We start from the raw sequence: 21,003 nt of genomic DNA, 5'->3' as shown, positions 1-21,003 counted from the left end.
CCGCAAAACAATAAGAAAACGGCAGATAATTTAAAAAAAAGACAAAAGCTAAACATAGATTATTTATTGTAGAAGTAAGTTTTTAGGCCCCACATGGGGCCACTCTGCCCTCAGCCAATCCGCAAACACCAATCCAACTGTGGGTTCTCTACTGGTCTCCTTGTTCCTTGATTTTTCTAAATAAGGCCAGACATGTAAGGCAAGCCAGTCATGCCATGTTTCTGCAGTATTGCTTCTAACGCTCTAACTTCCTGTTGCCCAAAATCCCTCGGGAAGGGGGTTCCACTGCCTATGGGGCAATGTACTCACCCAATCCATGGATTGTTTTCCCTGGAATAAAGTTTTTGTTTTGTCATTTGACATCACATAACAAGAGTATGAAGAGCTATTCATCTTGACTAGCGACCCCCCCAAAATGCACGTATAATACCACTGTGAGTTATCACTTTATTCCCATTAGGTAGCAAAACATTAGAAATTCAGGTAATATCAAATGTCAAAGACTGGATATCCAAGGTTTTAACAGTCATAGCATTTGGAGAAGAAAGGAAGGAAAGAAGGAAGGAAGGAGAGAAGGAAGGAAAGAAAGAAAGAAAAAGAAAGAGGGAGAGAGAAAGAAAAAGAGAAAGAGGGAGAGAAGAAGAGAGAAAGAGGAAGAGAGAAAGAGAGAAAGAACAAAGAAAAGAAAGAAAGAAGGAAAGAAAGAGAAAGAAGAAAGAATTCTTGAGTGTCCTATTTATGTAAAGTTTAACACATACATAAACAAAACAATGGACGACTTTTTAAAGATATCTACATCTTCAAGGACATTAATCGAACACGCCAGAGAGAATTTCTGTTAGAAGAAGTTGAGGGAATGGGAGATAAAGGGAAAATAAGATGAAGTTAAAACAAAGTGAAATGAAGTAAGAAAGTAAGAAAGCTCTCCTGCACGGACTGAAGGTCCTACACAGGCCTTGCACCTGTGTAGCGTGATTAACTAGTCCATCTGCACCTGAGTTCCAAAATAAATATATAAATGGAGAGAACAAGCCTCGGGGAGATTTCCCCCTCATAATCCCTGATTTACAAGGGTATTGCACTAACTGCTGGAACGCAAAGTCCTTAATTAGTTCCTGTCCATAGGTGACTGCTTTTCCAACTGGAGTCAATGCAAGGCAAATTTCAGGATTTTTCTCACTCCTGAAGAGTATTGCCCTTACAGATGATGAAGTGTTTGCCCTCCCTCCCTGAAGCCCCCTCAGGTAAAAGCCAAGACCACCCCTACGAAAACATTTCCAAAGAAAGAAGTTAGAAAACATGATTTTGCCAATAAAAGAATTAGCATCACCCGGGGATTAGGGAGCTGGCTTGAAGACCGGGGAGGAAGTCAGAGATTAACTCACAACTGACTGGATGTTCTGGGTTTTTTTGTTTTGTTTTGTTTTTTAGTTTTCACTTTTTATTGCTTTAAGCAGCATACTCCCTATGTACACCTTTAAAAAAATTGTTTTGTTTTGTTTCTTATGACTGGGAGTTCTTTCAAGTAACTCTCTCTTCCCGTATGTTAAAATGGGGGTGTCCACTAACAGGGACTTTGTAGGAAGTATCTGAAGAAAACTGAAACAAATACCGGACGGAATCTTGAATTCCGGGGCTGAATGAAATGGTGATTATGAAAATGAGGTATTTTTGTTATTTGTTGTGGCTATAGGAGTTATTTAACGCTATTAAGCAAGTAAAATACGAAATGTGTTTTATGTATTAAGCAAGTAAAATACTAATTAAAATAGCTCCATCAGATCTAATCTGGGGTTGTCCTTACATATACCTTTTTTTTTTTTTTTTGAGGGTTGGGATGTTGAGGGCATTATAATATTAACAAGAAGTGAACCATTCAGGGTGCCTGGGTGGCTCAGTGGGTTAAAGCCTCTGCCTTCGGCTCAGGTCATGATCCCAGGGTCTTGGGATCGAGGCCCGCACTGGGCTCTCTGCTCAGCAGGGAGCCTGCTTCCTCCTCTCTCTCTGCCTGTGTCTCTGCCTACTTGTGATCTCTGTCTGTCAAATAGATAAATAAAATCTTAAAAAAAAAAAAAGTGAACCATTCACTTGTCAGAACTGGATGAAATGAAAGTCTCCAGAAGAGTGTTGGGCCAAGGCATCATTTCAACATTCAGCTTCAATGGGCTTTTGAGGAACAGAGAGAGGCCCAGCTTTAGAAGCTTTCTTGTTTATATTTCGGCCGGGCTGGGATTGGCTAGGGGATATGATATTCCAATGCACTGACTTTAATAGGATAAGATGTTGGCTAATGTGATCAGCATGAGATGAGATTGAAGTGATCTCAGGGCTTGGGGTGGGGGTGGAGGGGGAATAAAACCAGTCACTAAAGTGACAGTCTAATTATGTAAGAATGGGACCAGCTGAGGGAGTGCAAATGCCTTCCCTGAAGCAGTGAACTTGGAAATTCCACACTGTTCTCTTCCAACTTCTAGATGTTTTTTTCTGAAATTAAATGTACTGTGTTATGAATCTTCTAAACCCAGCTCATCTCTTTGGAACAGATAGAGGGATCTGAGTTTGAGTCCCAACGAGGCCATCTTTGGGCTGGGTAACATTTAACAAGTTTCTTTGCCTCTCTGCACATAGGTTTCTTCATCTGTATAGAGTTTAAATGTCTAATAATTGAAGAGCTATCACCCACATAAATTAACAGACTCTTTCTCTCTCTCTCTCTCTTTTTTTTTTTTTTTAGGAATACAACATTTATTTCTACAAGTTCCACACATGCTCACTGGCCAGGGTCGAACGCAAGCCACCTTGTTCTCTACAAGAGTAGTGAGGAGTATCTTTGAGATGCCTTCCAGTTCTTGCTAACCATAATGAGAAGATAGCACCAATACAACATTTATTTCTACAAGTTCCACACATACTCACTGGCCAGGGTTGAACGCAAGCCGCCTTGTTCTCTACAAGAGTAGTGAGGACTATCTTTGAGATGCCTTCCAGTTCTTGCTAACCATAATGAGAAGATAGCACCAATGTCAGTAAGACAGCCCCCAAGATGATTCAAAACTTATTATATATAAGTTTACAACGAATGTATATTTTATTATGAAGAGTGAGGTGCTTCTGTAACAGAAACTTAAAATGTTGGAGTGGTTTTGGAACTGGGTAGGGAGAGAAGCTGGAAGGACTTGGGGGATAGTGTTAGCAAAAGCCTGAAGAGTCTTGAAGAAATTGTGAGCACAATCCTGATGGCTTTTGAGAATGCTGTAGATGAAGGGGTAGGGAAAATAAGGGAAATATTGAAAACAGGAGGAAAACGGTCTCCATAATGTCGTGGCAGGAAGTTTAGCAACACTGTCACCTGTAGGAATGTGTAAGATAGAAAACTGTGTCTAATTAATTGCATGTTCTAGCTAAGTGGATTTCCAGGTAGAGTGTTGAAGGTGCTGACCAATGTCTTCTTCCCTATTACAGAAAAATGTGAGAAGAAAGAAAAAAAAATCCTGAGAAGAACTGAAAAGAAAAATCCAGAACTTGCTAGACTTGAAAATTCTCATCTTCTCTAGATGAGGAATAATGCTAAAATGAAGAAATGGTTTCCAGTCAAAAATAAACTCTAGGGTTCTGCAGGGAGCACACTGTCAAATGACAAAGCTGAGAGTGTAGCTATAAAACCCTTTGTTCGGACCTCAAAAAGATCTACAGCAGTAATTCAGAGAATCATTCAAACAACAGGGATTCAAAGAAGCTGATGGGTGTAGTGTCTAAGCAGCTTCTGCAGAGGGACTTTTAAAAGTAGAGAAGGGCTTATCCAGAGAGACCTGTGGGTATGGCTTCTGAGCAATGGAGTGGTGCCTCAATTACCTTCATAGGAGACTCACAATACTTGAAAAGATTTATATTGAGAGAAGCACTGGCAGCGTAGACTGAAGGGGACAGAGTCAGTATGAAACCTAAAGGGAACTTTTAACCCCCTAAATTCTACTGGTAGGAAGTAGACCGATAAACTACATAGCTGCAAACATGGAAGATAGAAAAAGGAAGGATGACTCAGAGAGTGGAATCAAGAGCCCAAAGAGTAAAGTCAAAAGCCATGGAGAACCATTCCCTGGCATGAGTAGGACTGAGCCCTAATCAAGGAATTTCTAACCTGTTTCCAAATGGATTTCAGGCTTGCTATAGACCAATGACTCTTTTGTGCCTCCTATCTTTTCTCCTTTTTGAACAGGAGTGTCTGTACTAGTTATCCTAAACCTGCCCCACATTGTAAGTTGGACGCAGGAACTTAATTATTCAGATGAAGAGAAACTATACTTTAGGAACTGCATTTAAGACACAAGAAGCTTCATCCCCAGCTGACCTGATTTAAATAATAAAATTTTGGACTTTGAGCTGATTATATAATGGGTTGAGATTTTTAGGGGATCTTGGGAGAAGTAGGCATATATTGCATTTAAGAGAGATGTGAATCATTAGAGGCCAAGGGGCAGACTATGGTAGTCAGCATCAAAGATGGCTCCAAAGATTCCCACTCTTGACATTCATGCCCTTGTGTAATATCCTCCCACAATGAATAGGGCTGATCTCTGTAACAAATAGACTATATTGGAACTGATGATGTGTGACTTCTGAGCTTAAAGCATAAAAGACATTGCATCTTCTACCTTGCCCTCTCTTGGATCATCACTAGCTTTGTAAGAATTCAGCTGCCATGTCGTGAGGATGCTCGAGCAGCCCAATAGAAAGTGGATGGCCTTCCCGCCAGTAGCCATGTAAGTAAGCCATCTTGAAAACAAATCTTGCTTTACTAGTTAAGCCTTAAAAGTGACTATAGCCCCAGGTAATGTCTTCACTGAAATCTCTTAAAAGATTAGGAGTTAGACCATCTAGCTAAGCCACTCCCATATTCCTGGCTCACAGAAATTATGTGCGATAATAAATATTTATTGTTTTAAGCTGTTACTTTTTGAGGTAATTTTCTCTGCAATTATAGATTATATAACAAAGTTTCTGTCTATGAGTGCTACCAAAGATTCATGGGGAAATCAACCCATTCTGATTTCTGTGCAGAGCAGTATAGAAGGTCTGTCTCCCTGAGTCTGCCACACCTCATTGCCAGAATTTTATGAAGTCCATTTTTAACAGTTCCATCAACTTCTAAGACCCTCTTACCATAGAGGGTTCAAAGAAAGATTTTGAAGTGTTCAATACTGAACAGCATAGTACAATCTTTTCACTTTCTGTCAGATAAAATTAAGAACAAACAACAACAACAACAATATGACCAAAAAAAGATATCCATCCCTCCCTACCAAACAGCCTGGACACAAAAATGTTCTTTTAAGACATTAAAAAATGTTTTCATTGAAAAAATATTTTCTAAATGTGATAACATTATGTTTGCATAGGCTGTCATTTCCTTTTAAGCTCGGGGTGGTGGAAATAACCAAGCAAGAAACACTATTCACTAGGTATATTAATGTTGATATTTGAGTTGACATTTGTTGAATTTTTTTTCCCCCCAATGGTGCATCAGTCCCTGTTTCAAAGGCAGACATAGAATTAATTTCCAAAGAAATGAACTGGAGAAAATAGAAATGTATATGGAATCGGAACAAAACAAACCTTCTGATTCCAACCCCCCACCCGAACAGACCAATATTCTATAGAATTGTTCTGAGGTTTAAAAAAACAAAAGATTTCAAAAATATAAATCTTTGACAAAAGCTGCACATGGATTAAGCATACATTATACATGTGGAGACACTGAAAATTATTTTAAATGATTTCTACCCCACCCCACGCCCTGGCATTTTTGCGAAAATCATATGGAAATTCTATCTCAAAATTACCCAAGGGAAGTCAATGGAAAACAAACACTACTCCATTCCCCTCCATTCTGCTCAACCACACCTCAGCCTCAACCTGGACTAGTTCAAAATGCCCTTTTCCTCTCCTAAATACAAAACAAAAGCTCCTAAAAAAAGAAAAAAGAAAAAAAAAAAGATATGGGGTGGATGTATACCAGCAGCCAGCCAAAAATGCCTAATGTGTTAAAAATATGTTAAGGGGCACCTGGCTGACTCAAAGATGAAGCCTGCAACTCTTTATCTCAGGGTGGTGAGTCTGAGCCCAACTCGGGGTGTAGAGATTACTTCAATAAATACATCTTCTAAAAAGTGTTTAAAGAGTCCTTCAAAGGGTCATTATATGCACTACATATCATTTGTGCTAATAACAGTAGTTAAAATCTAGTGAATACTTCCAGAAGACAGGCACCTTTACATTTCATTCACAAAGGAGCCCCATCAGGTAGATATTACCATTATTTCCATTTTACCTATTTTTTTTAAGAAGTGGAGAACAGAATGATCAATTAACGTCTCCATGGTCACAAAGTCAATTAAACTGTGGCACCAGGATTTGGGAGCCTTCAACAGAGGATCTTCCAAAACCAGCTTTTAAAACGCCACAAAAAGATCTGGCCTGATTCTTGGCGCTTCAGTGGTTTGTTAATAAATAACAGTCCTTTCCATTTTTCTTGGAACCCAGTCTGGATCTAGGTGGTCTCCTTACATAAAGGAAAAGGAGTGCACGTTGGAAGTCTCACTGGACAAATCCTCTCTCGCCACCTACTTCACCTGACATCTCAGGGGAAACCAAGGCAAGCTCTCAGAAAAAGGCATAGAGGTTGCCACCCTCGAGATTCCAAGCCCCTAAGAAGCAGGAATGCAAATAGACTTTGCAAACAGACAAAGTGTAGTATTGCTTTGGATCGAAAACGTCTGTTTGCAGAGCCTGACTCTGAAATTCCCTGAGCCTGGGAGAACAAACACGACCCTTCTCGGGGCCGTCTGAAAATCCCAGAGATCGGGCACAGTCTGGTAAAAAACCAGCCAGTCCCGGCACCTTGCAGAACACCTGGCGGTGGGGGCTGGGCCGGGCGGCGACGGACTGTTCGGACAGAGACTGACACGCACACGTACACCTGCCTAGCAGCCTTGAGAAGTCAGGTGGACACCTCCGGGGCCCTGGGAGGCGGAGCCCGACTCCCGCCTCGGGAGCCAGCGGGAGACCTCCTCCATCCTCCCCCTCCTTCTGCGGCTGCCGAGCGTCCCCTTCCCTGCCACCCCCTCCCCCGGCCGGGGAACGCGGAAAAGGGCCCTTGCCACTTTAAATGACTCAGGAAGTGAAAGGAGGCCGCCGACAGGGAAAGGGAAAGCGGAACCGGGGCGGCGGGGCCAGCAGCGCGGCAATCTCGCCGGGGGCAGCGCGAAGCAGGGAGGCGCGCGGCGCGGGGGCCGACGGGGGCGCGGGGCCGCCGCGCCGGAAGTGCCCGCGCCGGCGGAGGAAGCGCAGCGGGCGCTGAGCGGCCGAGCCGGCGGGAAGGCCTCTAGCTCCTCGACCCGGCAGGGTCTGGCGGGAGCAGGCGGCAGCGGCGCCGCGGCCCCAAGCCTGCCCCGAGACCCGGCGCGGCCAGTGCCCGGGACGGGACCCGGGCGGCGCGGAGGTCGGGAGGAAGCCGCGCGGAGCCCCGGCGCCGAGCTCCGAGGCCCAGCGGCCTGGGCCGCGTCACCGCAGCCACATGGCCTCGGGAGGGGGCGCGGCCTTCGAGGAGCTGCCGCACGACGGCACGTGTGACGAGTGCGAACCCGACGAGGCTCCGGGGGCCGAGGAAGTGTGCCGAGAGTGCGCCTTCTGCTACTGCCGCCGCCACGCCGAGGCGCACGGGCAGAAGTTCCCCAGCCACCATCTGACCCCGTACGTCCACGGCGCTGCCCAGGCCTGGACCGCCGGGGCCCCGGGGCAGGGCGACGCGAAGGAAGAAGCTGAGGCCAAGGTGGAGAATGAGCGGGACCTAGAGAGCGAGGTGGGGGAGGAGAGCGAGTCCGAGGAAGACAGTGAATCGGAAGAAGAGAGCGAGACGGAGGAAGAGAGTGAGGATGAGAGCGATGAGGAGAGTGAAGAGGACAGTGAGGAGGAAATGGAGGATGAGCAAGAGAGCGAAGCAGAGGAAGACAACCAAGAAGGAGAATCTGAGGCGGAGGGAGAAACGGAGGCAGAGAGTGAATTTGACCCAGAAATAGAAATGGAAGCGGAGAGAGTGGCCAAGAGGAAATGTCCGGACCATGGGCTCGATTTGAGCACCTATTGCCAGGAAGATAAGCAGCTCATCTGTGTCCTGTGCCCTGTCATTGGGACTCACCAGGGCCACCAGCTCTCCACCCTAGACGAAGCCTTCGAAGAACTAAGGGTAAGTATTGGGCATTCAGAGCATAGACCTAGAGGTCAGGACACCTGGGTTTCAGCTCACATGGCCTGCTTGTGGCCCCATTTGCCTTCCCCATGACCTTAAAAAGCTAGTGTAGTCAACTTATTGAGGCAGGGCTTACCCTCTTTGGGGTTGAACTCCTTTGAGAATCAGTTGCAAGTTCTGGACTCTGACTCGAGGAAAATATATGTACACAGGAAGCCTAGTGTACGATTTCTGGAAAATTACAAGCCTCTGGTCCCTGGATCCCAGTTAAAGCATTCTTTGGGAGTGTTGACCCCATAAGCCAGTTCCCACAGCATCACTGTTATTGAGGCTAGTGCCTGGACAGTAAGGCAGTCTCTTTGCCTCCTTGAGAATATGGGAAACTGTGCTTCAGCCAGATGAAACCAAGCAGACGGTTCCTTTGTAGTGAAGAGGTGGTGGTTTCCATATTAAGGTCATATGTGTCCCCAGTTTCTTTTAGGTTCTCCATGTGTGATAATTGTTTGGAAAGGAGGATGAGAGGTTGGAGACAAACTTAGAATGGGAATGGGAGTTCCTGTGTCTTCCATCTTTGGCAGGAGGGCAGGACCTTTGTCTTTCTTGGACCTTGCTGATCTCCTAGAACAGTGTTTGGAAAGTCGTAGACATTATTAAATATTTTTTGGGCGAACAAATTTGCAGATGATTTGCATTTTGTTTATGGTGTGGATGTTTGTAGTCAGTGAGAGAAATTGCTGGAGTTATCCAGGGAGGAAAGTTGGAGCCAAGTGACCAGTTTATTAGTGAATGTTGTCATATTATGACTTTTGTTTCCCTAAGCAACCTTGCAGTTACTTGCACTGGGATAATAAATAGGTTGTTAACAAAAATATCAACACAGGAGATTGTATTTTTTTAATTGTAAAATACATAAAGTGTATAAAATCATATGCACAGTCTAACAAAAAATTATAAAGCAAATTCTGATGTACTCTCTACCCAGGTTAAGACATAGAATATTAGCATCAATATTGAAGACCTCTGCTCTTTCCAGTCATAACCATTTCTCTTCCCCATAGGAAACCATTTTCTGGACTTCTGTGGTGATATTTCCTTACTTTATACTTTTATCGCATATGTATGCATTCCTAAACTTACTAGAGCTTGACACAGTTGATGTTGTATTGTGCATTCTTGTGGGTTTTGCTTCATTTTTTTCAGCATTGTGTTTGTGAGATTCATCCAGTGGGTAGCTGTGGTTTGTTCATTTTCATTGTTCTGTAGAGTTCTGTAGAGTTTTATGACTATGCCATAAGTCACCTATTCTGTCAATGATGACCATTCTATTTCCAGATTCTGAGGTTTCTGCCTATTATAAACAATATTGGTATAGGCATTCTTGTTCTTTTCTCCTGTGAACATCTTCATATATTTAAATGAAATGTAAACCTAGGAGTGAGATTATTGGGTCACAGACTAGGCATGTCTTAAATAGCACCAGATTTTGCCAACTGTTTTCTAAAGTGGTTGTACCAGTTTGCATTGCCATGAAGAGTGTATGAGAGTTGCTGTTATTCTGTATCATCATCAGCACTTGCTATTGGAGAATTAAAAAAATTTTTTTAAAACATTTTTTTAAGAGTTTATTTATTTGACAGACAGAGATCACAAGTAGGCAGAGAGGCAGGCGGGGGGGGGGGGGGGAAGCAGGCTTCCTGCCGAGCAGAGAGCCCGATGTGGGGCTCCATCCCAGGACCCTGGGATCATTATCTGAGCCGAAGGCAGGGGCTTTAACTCACTGAGCCACCCAGGTGCCCTGAGAATTAAAAATTTTTGTCAATTTTGTGGATATGTATATCTTTTTGTGGTTTAAATTTTGCATTCCTCTAGTTACTCAGGACTTTGTGTAATCTTTCGTATCTCACCTTTTGTGAAGTGCCTCATTCAGGGTTTTTTGTTCATTTTTCTCTTAGGTGGTCTGTCTTTCTCATTGACTTATAGAAGTTTATTCTGACTTCTTTGTTGTTTCTGTGGGTTGCAAATATCTTCTAGTCTTTTTTTTTTTTTTAATTGTGCCTTGAGTAGAAGCTCTTCATGTTAATGTAGTAGAACTTATCAATAATTGTCTTTATTGTTAGTGCTTTTTGTGTCTTGTTCCACTTAGTATTGATTTTCCTATAGTGGAAATAGGGGCTCAATTTCATTTTTTCCCCTTACAGGTAGCCATTTGCCCTAGCAGCATTTGTTGAAAAGCTTGTCTTTTCTACATGGATCTGCTGTGCACGTGTCCATATGCCTGTGAATGTGTTTCTTGGGTCTTCTGTTCTGTACCATTGATCTGTTAGTGTATCTCTGTGTGAAAAACATTTTTTCTTGGTTACCATAGCTTTGGAACATGTCTTAATATCTGGTAGAGCAAGTCCTTCTACTTTGTTCTTCTAGAAGAGTGTCTCAGCCAGTCTTGGCCTTTTACATTTCTTAGGAGCATACTATAAAGTTATATTAAGAAAGCCTGCAGAATGTTTTTTGAATTGCCTTGAGTTTATAAACCAATATATAGAGAATTAATACCGTTCCAAGATAAAGTCTTCTCATATATTTAGGTCTAAATTGCCTCATGATAAAGTTTTGTCATTTTTTTTTTTTTCTGAAGGAACTTGTACATCATTTTGAAATTTATTCCTGGATACTTAAAATTTTATAGTATTGTAAAAAAAATTTAAAACTTTTGTTTTCTAACTGTATATAGGAAAATGATTAACTTTTATGTATTGATTTTTGTGTTAAGATGTCTGCTAAATTCTCATAAATATTCTAATATGTAGATTCATTCTACATACATGATCATATTATCTGCAGAGAGGGACAGTTTTTGTTCTTTCCAGTCCTTATATATGTTGTTTTTTTCTTGTCCTACTTATAGGACCTCCAGTATAATGGTGAATAGAAGTGATAGTGGGTATTCTGCCTTTGTTTTAACTGATGAATAATTTACAACATTTCACACTTAAGTGTGATAGTGGTTTGCTTTTTTTCACAGATATATTTCATCAGGTTAGGAAAATTCCCTTTAATCTTAGCTTGGGAGTTTTTCTTAATTTTGAGTGGCTGCTGAATTTTGTCAGGTGATTTTCCTGCATTTATTGGGGTGTTCATTTGATTTTACTCTTTTACTAGGTTAATGTGGTGAATTATGTTAATTGATTTTTTTCTTAAGATTTTATTTATTTATTTGACAGACAGAGATCACAAGTAGGCAGAAAGGCAGGGAGGGGGGGGAAGCAGGCTCCCTGCTGAGCAGAGAGCCAGATGCCGGGCTCTATCCCAGGACGCTGGGATCATGACCTGAGCCGAAGGCAGAGGCTTTAACCCACTGAGCCACCCAGGCACCCCATTAATTGATTTTTTTAAATTTAAAAATCAGTAGTATGTTCACATGTCTCAGAAGTCTCTAGTTCACTTTGTCTTTTTCACCTGGTTTTGTCCCCAACAACTATTAGTAACCACTTTTATTAGTTTTTTGCTCATCTTTCAAATGTTTCTTCTTGTTTTTGTACACAAAAACATGGGGTGGGGTGTGAAGGGTCTTATTTCCGTCCCTTTACGTTACTGTATTTTACAATTAAAGCAGTTTTGCATTTCTGGAATAAATGCAACTTGGTCATGGTGAAGTATCTTCATGTTTTAAAATTTGGTTTATTAATAATTTATGTAGGTTTTTTTTCCATTTTTATTTATGGGAGAAATTAGCTTGTAAATTTTCTTTTCTGTACTGCCTGTATGAGATTTTGCTATCAGGGTTATGTTGGCTTCGTAGTATGAGGCACAGTGTATTGCTTCTCACATAGGTTCTCTCTTTTAATGCTCTGGAAGTATTTGTATAAGATCCATTGGTATGTTGTCTGGATCTGAAAAGAGAAAGAGAGATAATTTTGTTACTTTTTTTTCTACAGTATTTTTGATGATGAATTCAATTTCTTTAATGGTTGTAGGTCTGTCCAAGTTGTCTATTTTTCCTTAGGTCAGTTTTGATAAGTTACATTTTCCCAGAAGTTTGTCCATTTTGTTTAACTTTTCAAATGTACTAGTATAAATTTGTGAACCATATTGTCTTATTATCTTTCTTTTTCGTACTGTAGCTATCCTCTTTATTCCTGTAAGAACAGTAAACCTGTTGGTCATAATCTGTCTTTGATAATTCCAGTATATGAAGACTTTGTAGGTCTCCTCTGCTGTTTGTTTGTTTAAAGATTTTATTTATTTACTTGACAGAGAGAGAGAGATCACAAGTAGGCAGAGAGGCAGGCAGAGAGAGAGAGAGGGAGAAGCAGGCTCCCTGCTGAGCAGAGAGCCCGATGCGGGGCTCGATCCCAGGATCCTGAGATCACGACCTGAGCCCAAAGCAGAGGCTTAACCCACTGAGCCACCCAGGAGCCCCTCTGCTGTTGTTTTTGATGGTATTTTTCATGTTTCTTCATTTCCTTTTGTGTTACGTTTGCACAGCTCTTCATTGCCTTTGAAAAATTATTTGTGGGGATTTCCCAAGCCTTGGCATGAAGCTGTATTCTTCAAAAGAGTATTGAGTTTGCTTGTGCTAAGGCCTGAGAGTACAATTTGTTTGGAACCCCCTTAAACTAAATGAATTGCTTGAGATTTCATGGATTAGATTTTCAGGAGGTACCTGCCCAAGTTTACAACTTCTTAAAGATTTCATTTTCAGGGTGTTTGGGTGGCTCATTTGCTCAGGTCATGATCCCAGGGTCCTGGGATCAAGCCCTGCATCAGGCTCCCTGCTCCACCCAACCTTAAAAAAAAAAAGATTTCATTTTCATCCACCTTGCAGCTCCCCACCTCCTACTGTTCAGCTCTAAGGCAACACTCCCACAGTCCCCTTCAGAGGGTGAGATAGTGGCAAGTTTCATTTGTCTTTACTCTAGGATTTTACTCTGGTAGGGGTGAGAGCATCCCAAGTCTATGTGGAAAGGGTCTCTTTTAAATATCTTACTCTGAGGGCACCTGGTCAGCTCACTTGGTGGAGTATCTGACTCTTGATCTTAAGGTTGTGAGTTCGAGCCCTACACTGGGTGTAGACATTATTCAAAAACAAATTTTAAAAAAATGTCTCACTCTGAGCATGCCATCAGCTTTGCTTTCTCTAACCTTCTCCTCTTCCACCTCACTGTGTACCCCCTGTGAAATGCACAGTGCAGTTTAATGCAGATCAGTAGTGTCCTCAGATCAAGAGCTGCTTCACATACTCTTCTTTTTTAAAATATTTATCTATCTTGAGAGAGAGAGTGAGCGCAAACGAGAGAGAGGGAGAAGCCCTCTCCCCACTGAGCAATGGCCCCATGTGGCACTCGATCTCAGGACCCTGAGATCATGACCTGAGCTGAGGGTAGCTGCTCAGCCAACTGAGCCACCCAGGCGCCCCTTCTGTACTCTTACTATGTCAACATTGGAACAGTATTGGTAACTAAACTATGGATATTATTAGAATTTCACCAGATTTTCCTCTAATAACTTTTGTACCAGGATCCTGTGGACACATTACTTTTTTTTTTTTTTTTTTTTTTTTTTTGCCTTTGATGACCTTGTTAGTTTGGAGGAGTGCTAGTCTGGTGTTGTGTAGAATGTCTCTTAGTTTGGATTTGTCTGATGTTTTCCTCATGGTGAAACTGGAATTAATGGGGTTTGGAGAGATATAAATTCTCTTTTTTGCTTTGCTTTTTTTACTTAGCAGTGTGTCTTGGAAATCACTCCATAGATATATCTGTTTATTTATTTATCTATTTTTTTTTACAGCTACAAATAACTCCATTGTACGTCATTTGTTTTATTCTTAATTTATGATACTGTATTTTTCAACTCTAGAATGGTTATTTGGTTATTTTTTAAAGCTCTCTTTCTTTGAATCTTTTGGGGTTTGGCTTTATGTTACATTTTCATGATTCCTTTCATGTCTCATAATTTTTCATCCAATACTAGACATTGTATTTAAAAGAACTGTAGACACTAGATTACTATTTTCTTTTCTCCCTCTCAGAAAGGGTATGCCATGTATTCTGTTAGGCAGCTAGGATGAGAGGCTGATTATTTTGATTCAGTAAAGATTGGTGCTTGATCAGAGCTTGGTTGCAGCTTTAATTAGTTTCAGTTCACTCTGGTTTCAAATGTTTTGAGGCCAGTATACATTTGCTTATTGGAAGAGAGTAAGGCTCCTGGAATATTAAAGGTAGCCCGGCATGATGATGGTGAGGGACCAGGGTCTTTGTTACGTTGCATTCTTTCAGCAAGTATGTATGGAGTATTGGCCAAGGGCATGGGGGCTTCTAGCATTGGGGATATAACAGTGAGCAGAATGGAAAAAGTCCCTAGTTCTATTGGAGCTTACATTGTACTGGAAGGAAACAGAGAAAAATAAATTAGCAAATAAACATATATAAGTGTTACAAAGAAAAAATGAAACAGTGCAGGGTTAGAAGGGGACAGAAAGTATTCTAGCTCTGCCACTTGCTTTTTGACATTGGGCAAGCTATGTAACAGTTTGGCCTTATTTCCATATCTCTGAAATGGGTATGAAGTTATGAAATGAAACAGGATTTTCATGTGGGTAAAATGGTTTAATTTGTGATAAGACACTTGAACAACGCTTAACACATTGTAAGTTCTCAGTTACAATGCAAGTTAGCTGCTGTTTTTATTACTAATATGAGGAGTCTGGTTAAACATACTTTTTTTTAAAAAGATTTTATTTATCCATTTGGCAGAGATCACAAGTAGGCAGAGAGGCAGGCAGAGAGAGAGGGGAAAGCGAGCTCCCGGCTGAGTAGAGAGCCCGAGGAGGAGGATGCGGGCCTCGATCCCAGGACCCTGTGATCATGACCTGAGTTGAAGGCAGAGGCTTAACCCACTGAGCCACCCAGGTGCCCCTAAACATACATGTTTAGATAGCTTCATGCCTAACTGGGCTGTGAGTGGCTGGTATTGGTGGAGGAAGGCCAAATTGTTGCCAGATTTACTTAGACTAAAGCAAACTTCAGAATGGACAGAGAACCGAGGTGACTGTATAGAAAGAGGGACCTGAGGGCTGGGCCAAAAGAACCAAGGTGAGCACTTTGAAAGGACAAAATTAACACTTAGTCCTTGGAGTGACTTTTATTTTATTTTATTTTTTTAAGATTTTATTTATTTATTTGACAGAGAGTGAGAGGGCACAAACAGGGCTGACAGTGGGGAGAGAGAGGGAGAAGCGGACTCCCTGCTGAGCAGGGAGCCTGATGCAGGGCTCGATCTCAGGACCCTGGGATCATGACCTGAGCCGAAGGCAGACACCTAACTATCTGAGCCACCCAGGCACCCCTGGAATGACTTTTAAAGTCCTGCCTCCCCTCCTATGCTGTATTTATTTCTTCTTTGCTCCAGAGGATTCTGTCTCTAAGGATTTTGTGGGTCCAGATTTGAACTAACGTGTGTTCCAGCTTTATCATAGAAATATAGTTACACAGCCCAAATTATGACCTCTCTTTGAGTTATATAACCTCCCATTCAGATATGCAGTTTTCTCTTACCATAATTTCTGGCTCTGAAAATGGGTCATTGGGTCTGACAAAGGAACTTGATCTGGCTTATGGATTTATTCATAAGAAAATTCTTATATTGTCAAGGGGATTTGCAGTCATAGCTACTTAATGAGTCATTTTTGTTGAACAATAAAAGTGCAATTAGATGTTCTCAGAACTCTCGACCAGTAGTTTAAAAAAAAATGGAACCTAATCTACAATGAGAGATATACAATGTATGTTTTACATTGTAGCTTTGTTTACACACACACACACTTTTAAATAACTCAAATGGAACACTATGTCTTACTAGATATGATGTTTTCTGTTTTTGTTCTATTCTGTTAAAAATTTCTAGATTATCGCACTAAACTGATTATATTGCACATTAATGGGTATGTCCTGTGATTTGAAAAGTATGTGTCTAGTGCACTGTAGAATCACTGAAGGAAAGGCAGAGTTATAAAATGGCTAAAGGACAAGTGGTAGGCAGAGTTCCCAGCAAATGCTTGTGAGCATCTGTGGAGTTCTTAACATGGCTCTATTATGGATAGATCTGAAGGGTTTGAAGCCACACCCTTTGCCCTTGAATGTGCCTTTAAGATGGTTATTTGGGGAGAAGAATGTTTGGTTAAGGGCATGGGGAACAACTGCAGAGAAGAGCTAGTGAGGGAGCACTAGTAGCGGGGTGGTTAGAAGGATCCAGGCATATGCTCCGAACAGCTGTGGCTCTAGGTATGTCAGTGCTGCATCCTGTAATGGTCCATGACTGGCTGTTTAGTCAGCTCGTAAGAAGGAGCTCTGGTAGGGGGGCAGAAGGTTGAAGGTCTGCCAAAATGTGCCTATTTATATTCTTTTTAATTGTCTGAAGGGTTGGGTTATCTTCTAATAAAACCATGAAGCACTGGCCACAGAATGTTTCTGTGTCTTATTTATTTGTTTAGAATAAGACAAACTAAGACTAAGGTAAAGGGAATGGCTTCCTGTCAGTTGGAGCAGCCCTGTATGGTTCTGTGGAAGATTTATGAGAGAGGCCTGCAGTTCTGGGATTGCTCATGTGAGTCTACCCTTCAAAATGTACTTTCTTAAGCTGTGATAAGTCTTGAAGTTAATACAGTGAAGAGGACAGAGAGGGCCTTAACTTTCACGGAGTTCACCCTCTAGCTGGGGAGAAAGAGAGGTAATTTGGGATGGTAGTGTGTCCTATGAAATCAGCAAGTCGTAGTAGTGAGGGAGTGAGGGGCAGGGCGGTGGCATAGCAGACTACATTTTGATGAGGTAGTCGTGGAAAGCATCTCTGAGCATATGATTTGGGCAGAGACCTGAATTCATGAGATCTAGCAAAGATCTAGGAAAACCCTTCTTTTGTGTTGCAAGGTGAGTACTGCTTACGCAAAGTTCAGTGATTCGTAGCAGAGACGATTGCTTTGGTTCCTGCAACTTTTCATAAAAGCATAGTTGGCTCTTGAAGTGAGAAGAATAACACAATTCTAGGAATTGTAATGTTCTGTTAGCACAGGTGACAGTACTACCCTGTGGAGGGAGTATGAGCTTGGGGGGAGGGCCTGGAGGGCTTCTGCAAGATTAAACAGAGGAGAAAAGCTGTCTCATTGTGCCCTGTTCAAGTGTAGACTCTTTGTGCAATCTTCATTATTAAAGTTATACCTTATAATCTAAAACTTAAGAAAAATTGTGGGAGGGACACCTGGGTGACTCAGTCAGTTAAGCGGCTGCCTTTGGCTCAGGCCATGATCCCAGGGTCCTGGGATCGAGTCTCTCATTGGGCTCCTTGCTCACTGGGGAGCCTGCTTCTCCCTCTCCCTCTGCGCCTGCTCATGTGCACTCTCTCCCCCGTCACTCTTTCTCTGTCAAATAAATAAATAAATAAAATCTTGAAAAAAAAAATTCTGGGAGAAGAGTGGTTAAGGCAGAAAGAATAGTGAATGCGAAGTTTTGTGGTTTTTTTTAAGATTTTATTTATTTATTTGACAGACAGAGATCACAAGTAGGCAGAGAGGCATGTGGGGAGGGTGGGGAAACAGGCTCCCCACTGAGCAGAGAGCCCGATGTTGGGCTTGATCCCAGTACCCTGAGATCATGACCTGAGCCAAAGGCAGAGGCTTAACCCACTGAACCACCCAGGTGCCCCATGAATGCAAAGGTTCTAAGGTGGAGGTGAACTCTGGGTATTGGAGGGGCAACAAAAAGGTTATTATGAAGTAGGGGGGAGTGAAAGAGGAGTAGGAGGTGAGGTCAGCAAAGTAAACAGTGTGTTTCTCACCTTGGTATCGCATTTCTGAATCATCTGTGGAGGGTAATTCTTTAGAAAATACCTGTGACTGGCCCCATCCCTGCCAGTTAAATCAAAACCTCCAGGATTTATCAGGTATTTTGTAGAAGGTCCTTTTATTGAGATTCGTCTTGTGTTCATCTCTTGATTAGACTAGAGTTAGTGGTTTGTGGGAGGAAGACCACAGAGTTAAGGGTGTATACTATCAAGATCACTATCACGGTTGGTGTCTGGGAGCCAGAACAGATTAATAGCTTGCACTTATTATATATTACTTATGGGCAGGCACTGTTCTAAGCTCTTTCTCATATTAGTAATTTGATCCTCATAACAATCCTAGAGGTCCATTATTTATTTTTTTCAAAGATTTATTTATTTATGTGAGAGAGAGAGAAAGCACATGTGTGAGCACGAGCTGGAGGGGCAAGAGGGAGAGGGGGAGAGAATGTCAAGCAGATTCCGCGCTGAGTACAGAGCCAATGCGCGGCTTAGTTTTGCCATCATGACTTGAGCTGAAACCAAGAGTCACTTAACCAACTGTGCACCAAGGTGCCCTGAGGTACATTTTATTATTATCTCTATTTTAAGGAGGAAGGAAACTGAGGCATAGGGAGATCACATAACTTTCCCAGGGTCATAGTTGGAAAGTGACAGAGCTTAGCCAGGAGTCTTAACGGCTGACTCCTGAGAAAAGGTCCAAGCTTTTCCTTCCCTCTCCCCCAAGAATCCAGTGCCTTCTTTTTGTCTTCCTGACCTGTTGATCATATATTACTAGATTATTGCTTTTCAGGGTAAGGTTGCTGATGTAGTAGTCTTACTATTCCTAAACCCCTCTGCGAATAAAGGACCATGTGCCTGTGGCACCAGCTTTTCTTGACTACAGCCCACAATACAGAAGTTGCCCTGTCCATTCCTTGGTGTACCTTTTCTCCTCCCTTGCATCTGACCCAAGATTGGGAAGCCAGAGGTGAATCTGTGTCAGTGCTCAGTGTGTCTTCTGCTTGAACTTACAGTTCAGTCTGAGATGACCAGCTCAGTTTCATATTCCTGTCCCAGTTGGTTCTTTTAATATCCAGAGCCACAGTCTACTCTTGTGTGGCAGGAAGGAGCATGCTCATGGACTCTCTGAAGAGGGGACAGAAGTTATACAAGGAATGGGTGGAACAAAAGCTTTGGTCCTGATATGTGGGGTAGAGAGGAGAATGCGGTAAGAAACACAGAACTCTGGCCCTGGGGGACTTAAATCCTTTGTATGTGTGTTTTATTTTTGGTTTTGGTTGTGTGTGTATCACTGTCATAGGGATCAAGCCAACATGGCATCAAAGAAAATATATTAATATTGATGTCCTTTACAGATGTCACAAAATGAATGAAGAATTAAAAAAAAAATCCTTCAAATATGCTAAAGCCTCAATCCATCCCATAGGCCAGATAACCATATTCTTGTTGAACATTAATTATATATTAAACTCACTTCGGATGTGTTTAGCTAGTTTTTGATCAGGTAGCAGTGTAATCTGCTTTTAACTTTAATAGAGTATTAGAGAAAACATTCATTTTAATGTTACAAGCTATAGCATATGGTTAACGTTAAAGGCTGGTAGTTTAAGTTAATCTTATTTATCTGAATAATTTTTGAGCATTTGTCGTGAGCTGTGTGATGAATATGGAGAATAAAGAAAAGCTTTTGGCATCAGGAAGCTTATAGTCTAATAGGAAAGATAGTCTTTTCAAGTGCTTATTTGTGTGTAAATAGAGGAGCAGTACAAACATCATGCTATGGGGGGCTCACAGAAAAGAGAAATTAATTTTGGCTGAAAACATGGAATCAGGAAAGATTTTGTGGCAGGAATGGTATTCAATTTGGACCAGATGGGTAGGATTTTACTAGGTAAATACAAACTAGACTGTTAGTTAGCCCTCCTGTGTTCCCATAGCAACAGCCTATACACATTCACTGTAGCATTAGTTACAGTATACTCTATCAGTGTTACTTCTTTCCATGTCCGACATGGGTTATAAACTCTTCTGGGGTCACTACTATAACTTATCTTTATGTTCCCAGTACCTAGCACAGTGCCTCTTGAGTAGTAGATGTACATGGAATATTTGGTGAATATATGAAATGAAATATGTCATCTAGTCCCAGGGTGTTGATAAACTGAAAGAGACAGTATTGCATAATCATTTAGTGTTTCAATGTTTACATTAGTTCACCTGCATCTAATACAAGGAAATAATTTGGAAAAATCCAAAATAATAGCAACTCAAACAAGATATTCATTTCTTTCTGTAAATGAAGTCTGTATATAAGCAGTTTAAGGCTGGTGTGGAGAAATTGTGACGTTATTAGGAATTAGGCTCTTTCTAGCTCCACTCTGCTACCCTTAAGGTGTAGCCCTTGTCATGGACCAAGTTGACTGCTGGAGTTGAGCCAGCACGTCCAAGTTCCAGGATAGCAGGCATAGGAAAGCAAAGAAGGGCACACCCCTCCGTTTTAAGGAAACCCCCCAGAAGTTGCGCATGTTGCTGCTTATGTTTCATTGGCTAGTCAGTCCTGTGGCCTTATCTAGTTGAAAGGGAGGCTAGGAAACAGTCTTTCTCCAGGCTACACTACGTCCAGCTAAAAGCTGGGGTCTGTTGCTAAGGAAAAATGGGAGAATGAATATAAAGGACCAAGCAATCTTGCATTATTTGGCTTTGCAATCTGTGAATTTGAGTACTTATTAGCTGTGTCATGTTGGATAATTCACTCAGCCTCTCTGAGTCTTGGTTTCCTCACCTGTAACATTGGCATAATAATTGCTTCTCCGTGTCGGGTTATAGTGAGGAACAAAGACCATACGTGTAAGGAGCTTAGCATAGTGCCTGGAAGATAATAAGCCCTCAGCTGTTGGTGGCTCATTCTTATAACCATTATAAAGCCA

At 41.7% G+C, this 21,003-nt stretch overlaps 1 protein-coding gene across 1 annotated transcript in view; it reads left to right on the top strand.

Moving 5' to 3' along the window:
- Positions 1 to 7,325: 7,325 nt before the first annotated feature.
- The window catches only part of TRIM44 (tripartite motif containing 44), a 107,346-nt gene continuing 93,668 nt past the window's right edge, over positions 7,326 to 21,003 (top strand). The window contains exon 1 of the mRNA XM_080815967.1: positions 7,326 to 8,242. Coding sequence (XP_080672093.1) covers positions 7,574 to 8,242 — 669 coding nt within the window. The 5' untranslated portion in view covers positions 7,326 to 7,573. The remainder of the gene's footprint in view (positions 8,243 to 21,003) is intronic.

This window comes from Martes martes (assembly GCF_963455335.1).
Source record: "Martes martes genome assembly, chromosome: 10".
In the NCBI taxonomy this organism is placed as follows: Eukaryota; Metazoa; Chordata; class Mammalia; order Carnivora; family Mustelidae; genus Martes; species Martes martes.
This window is presented reverse-complemented; position numbering and strand designations above follow the sequence as displayed.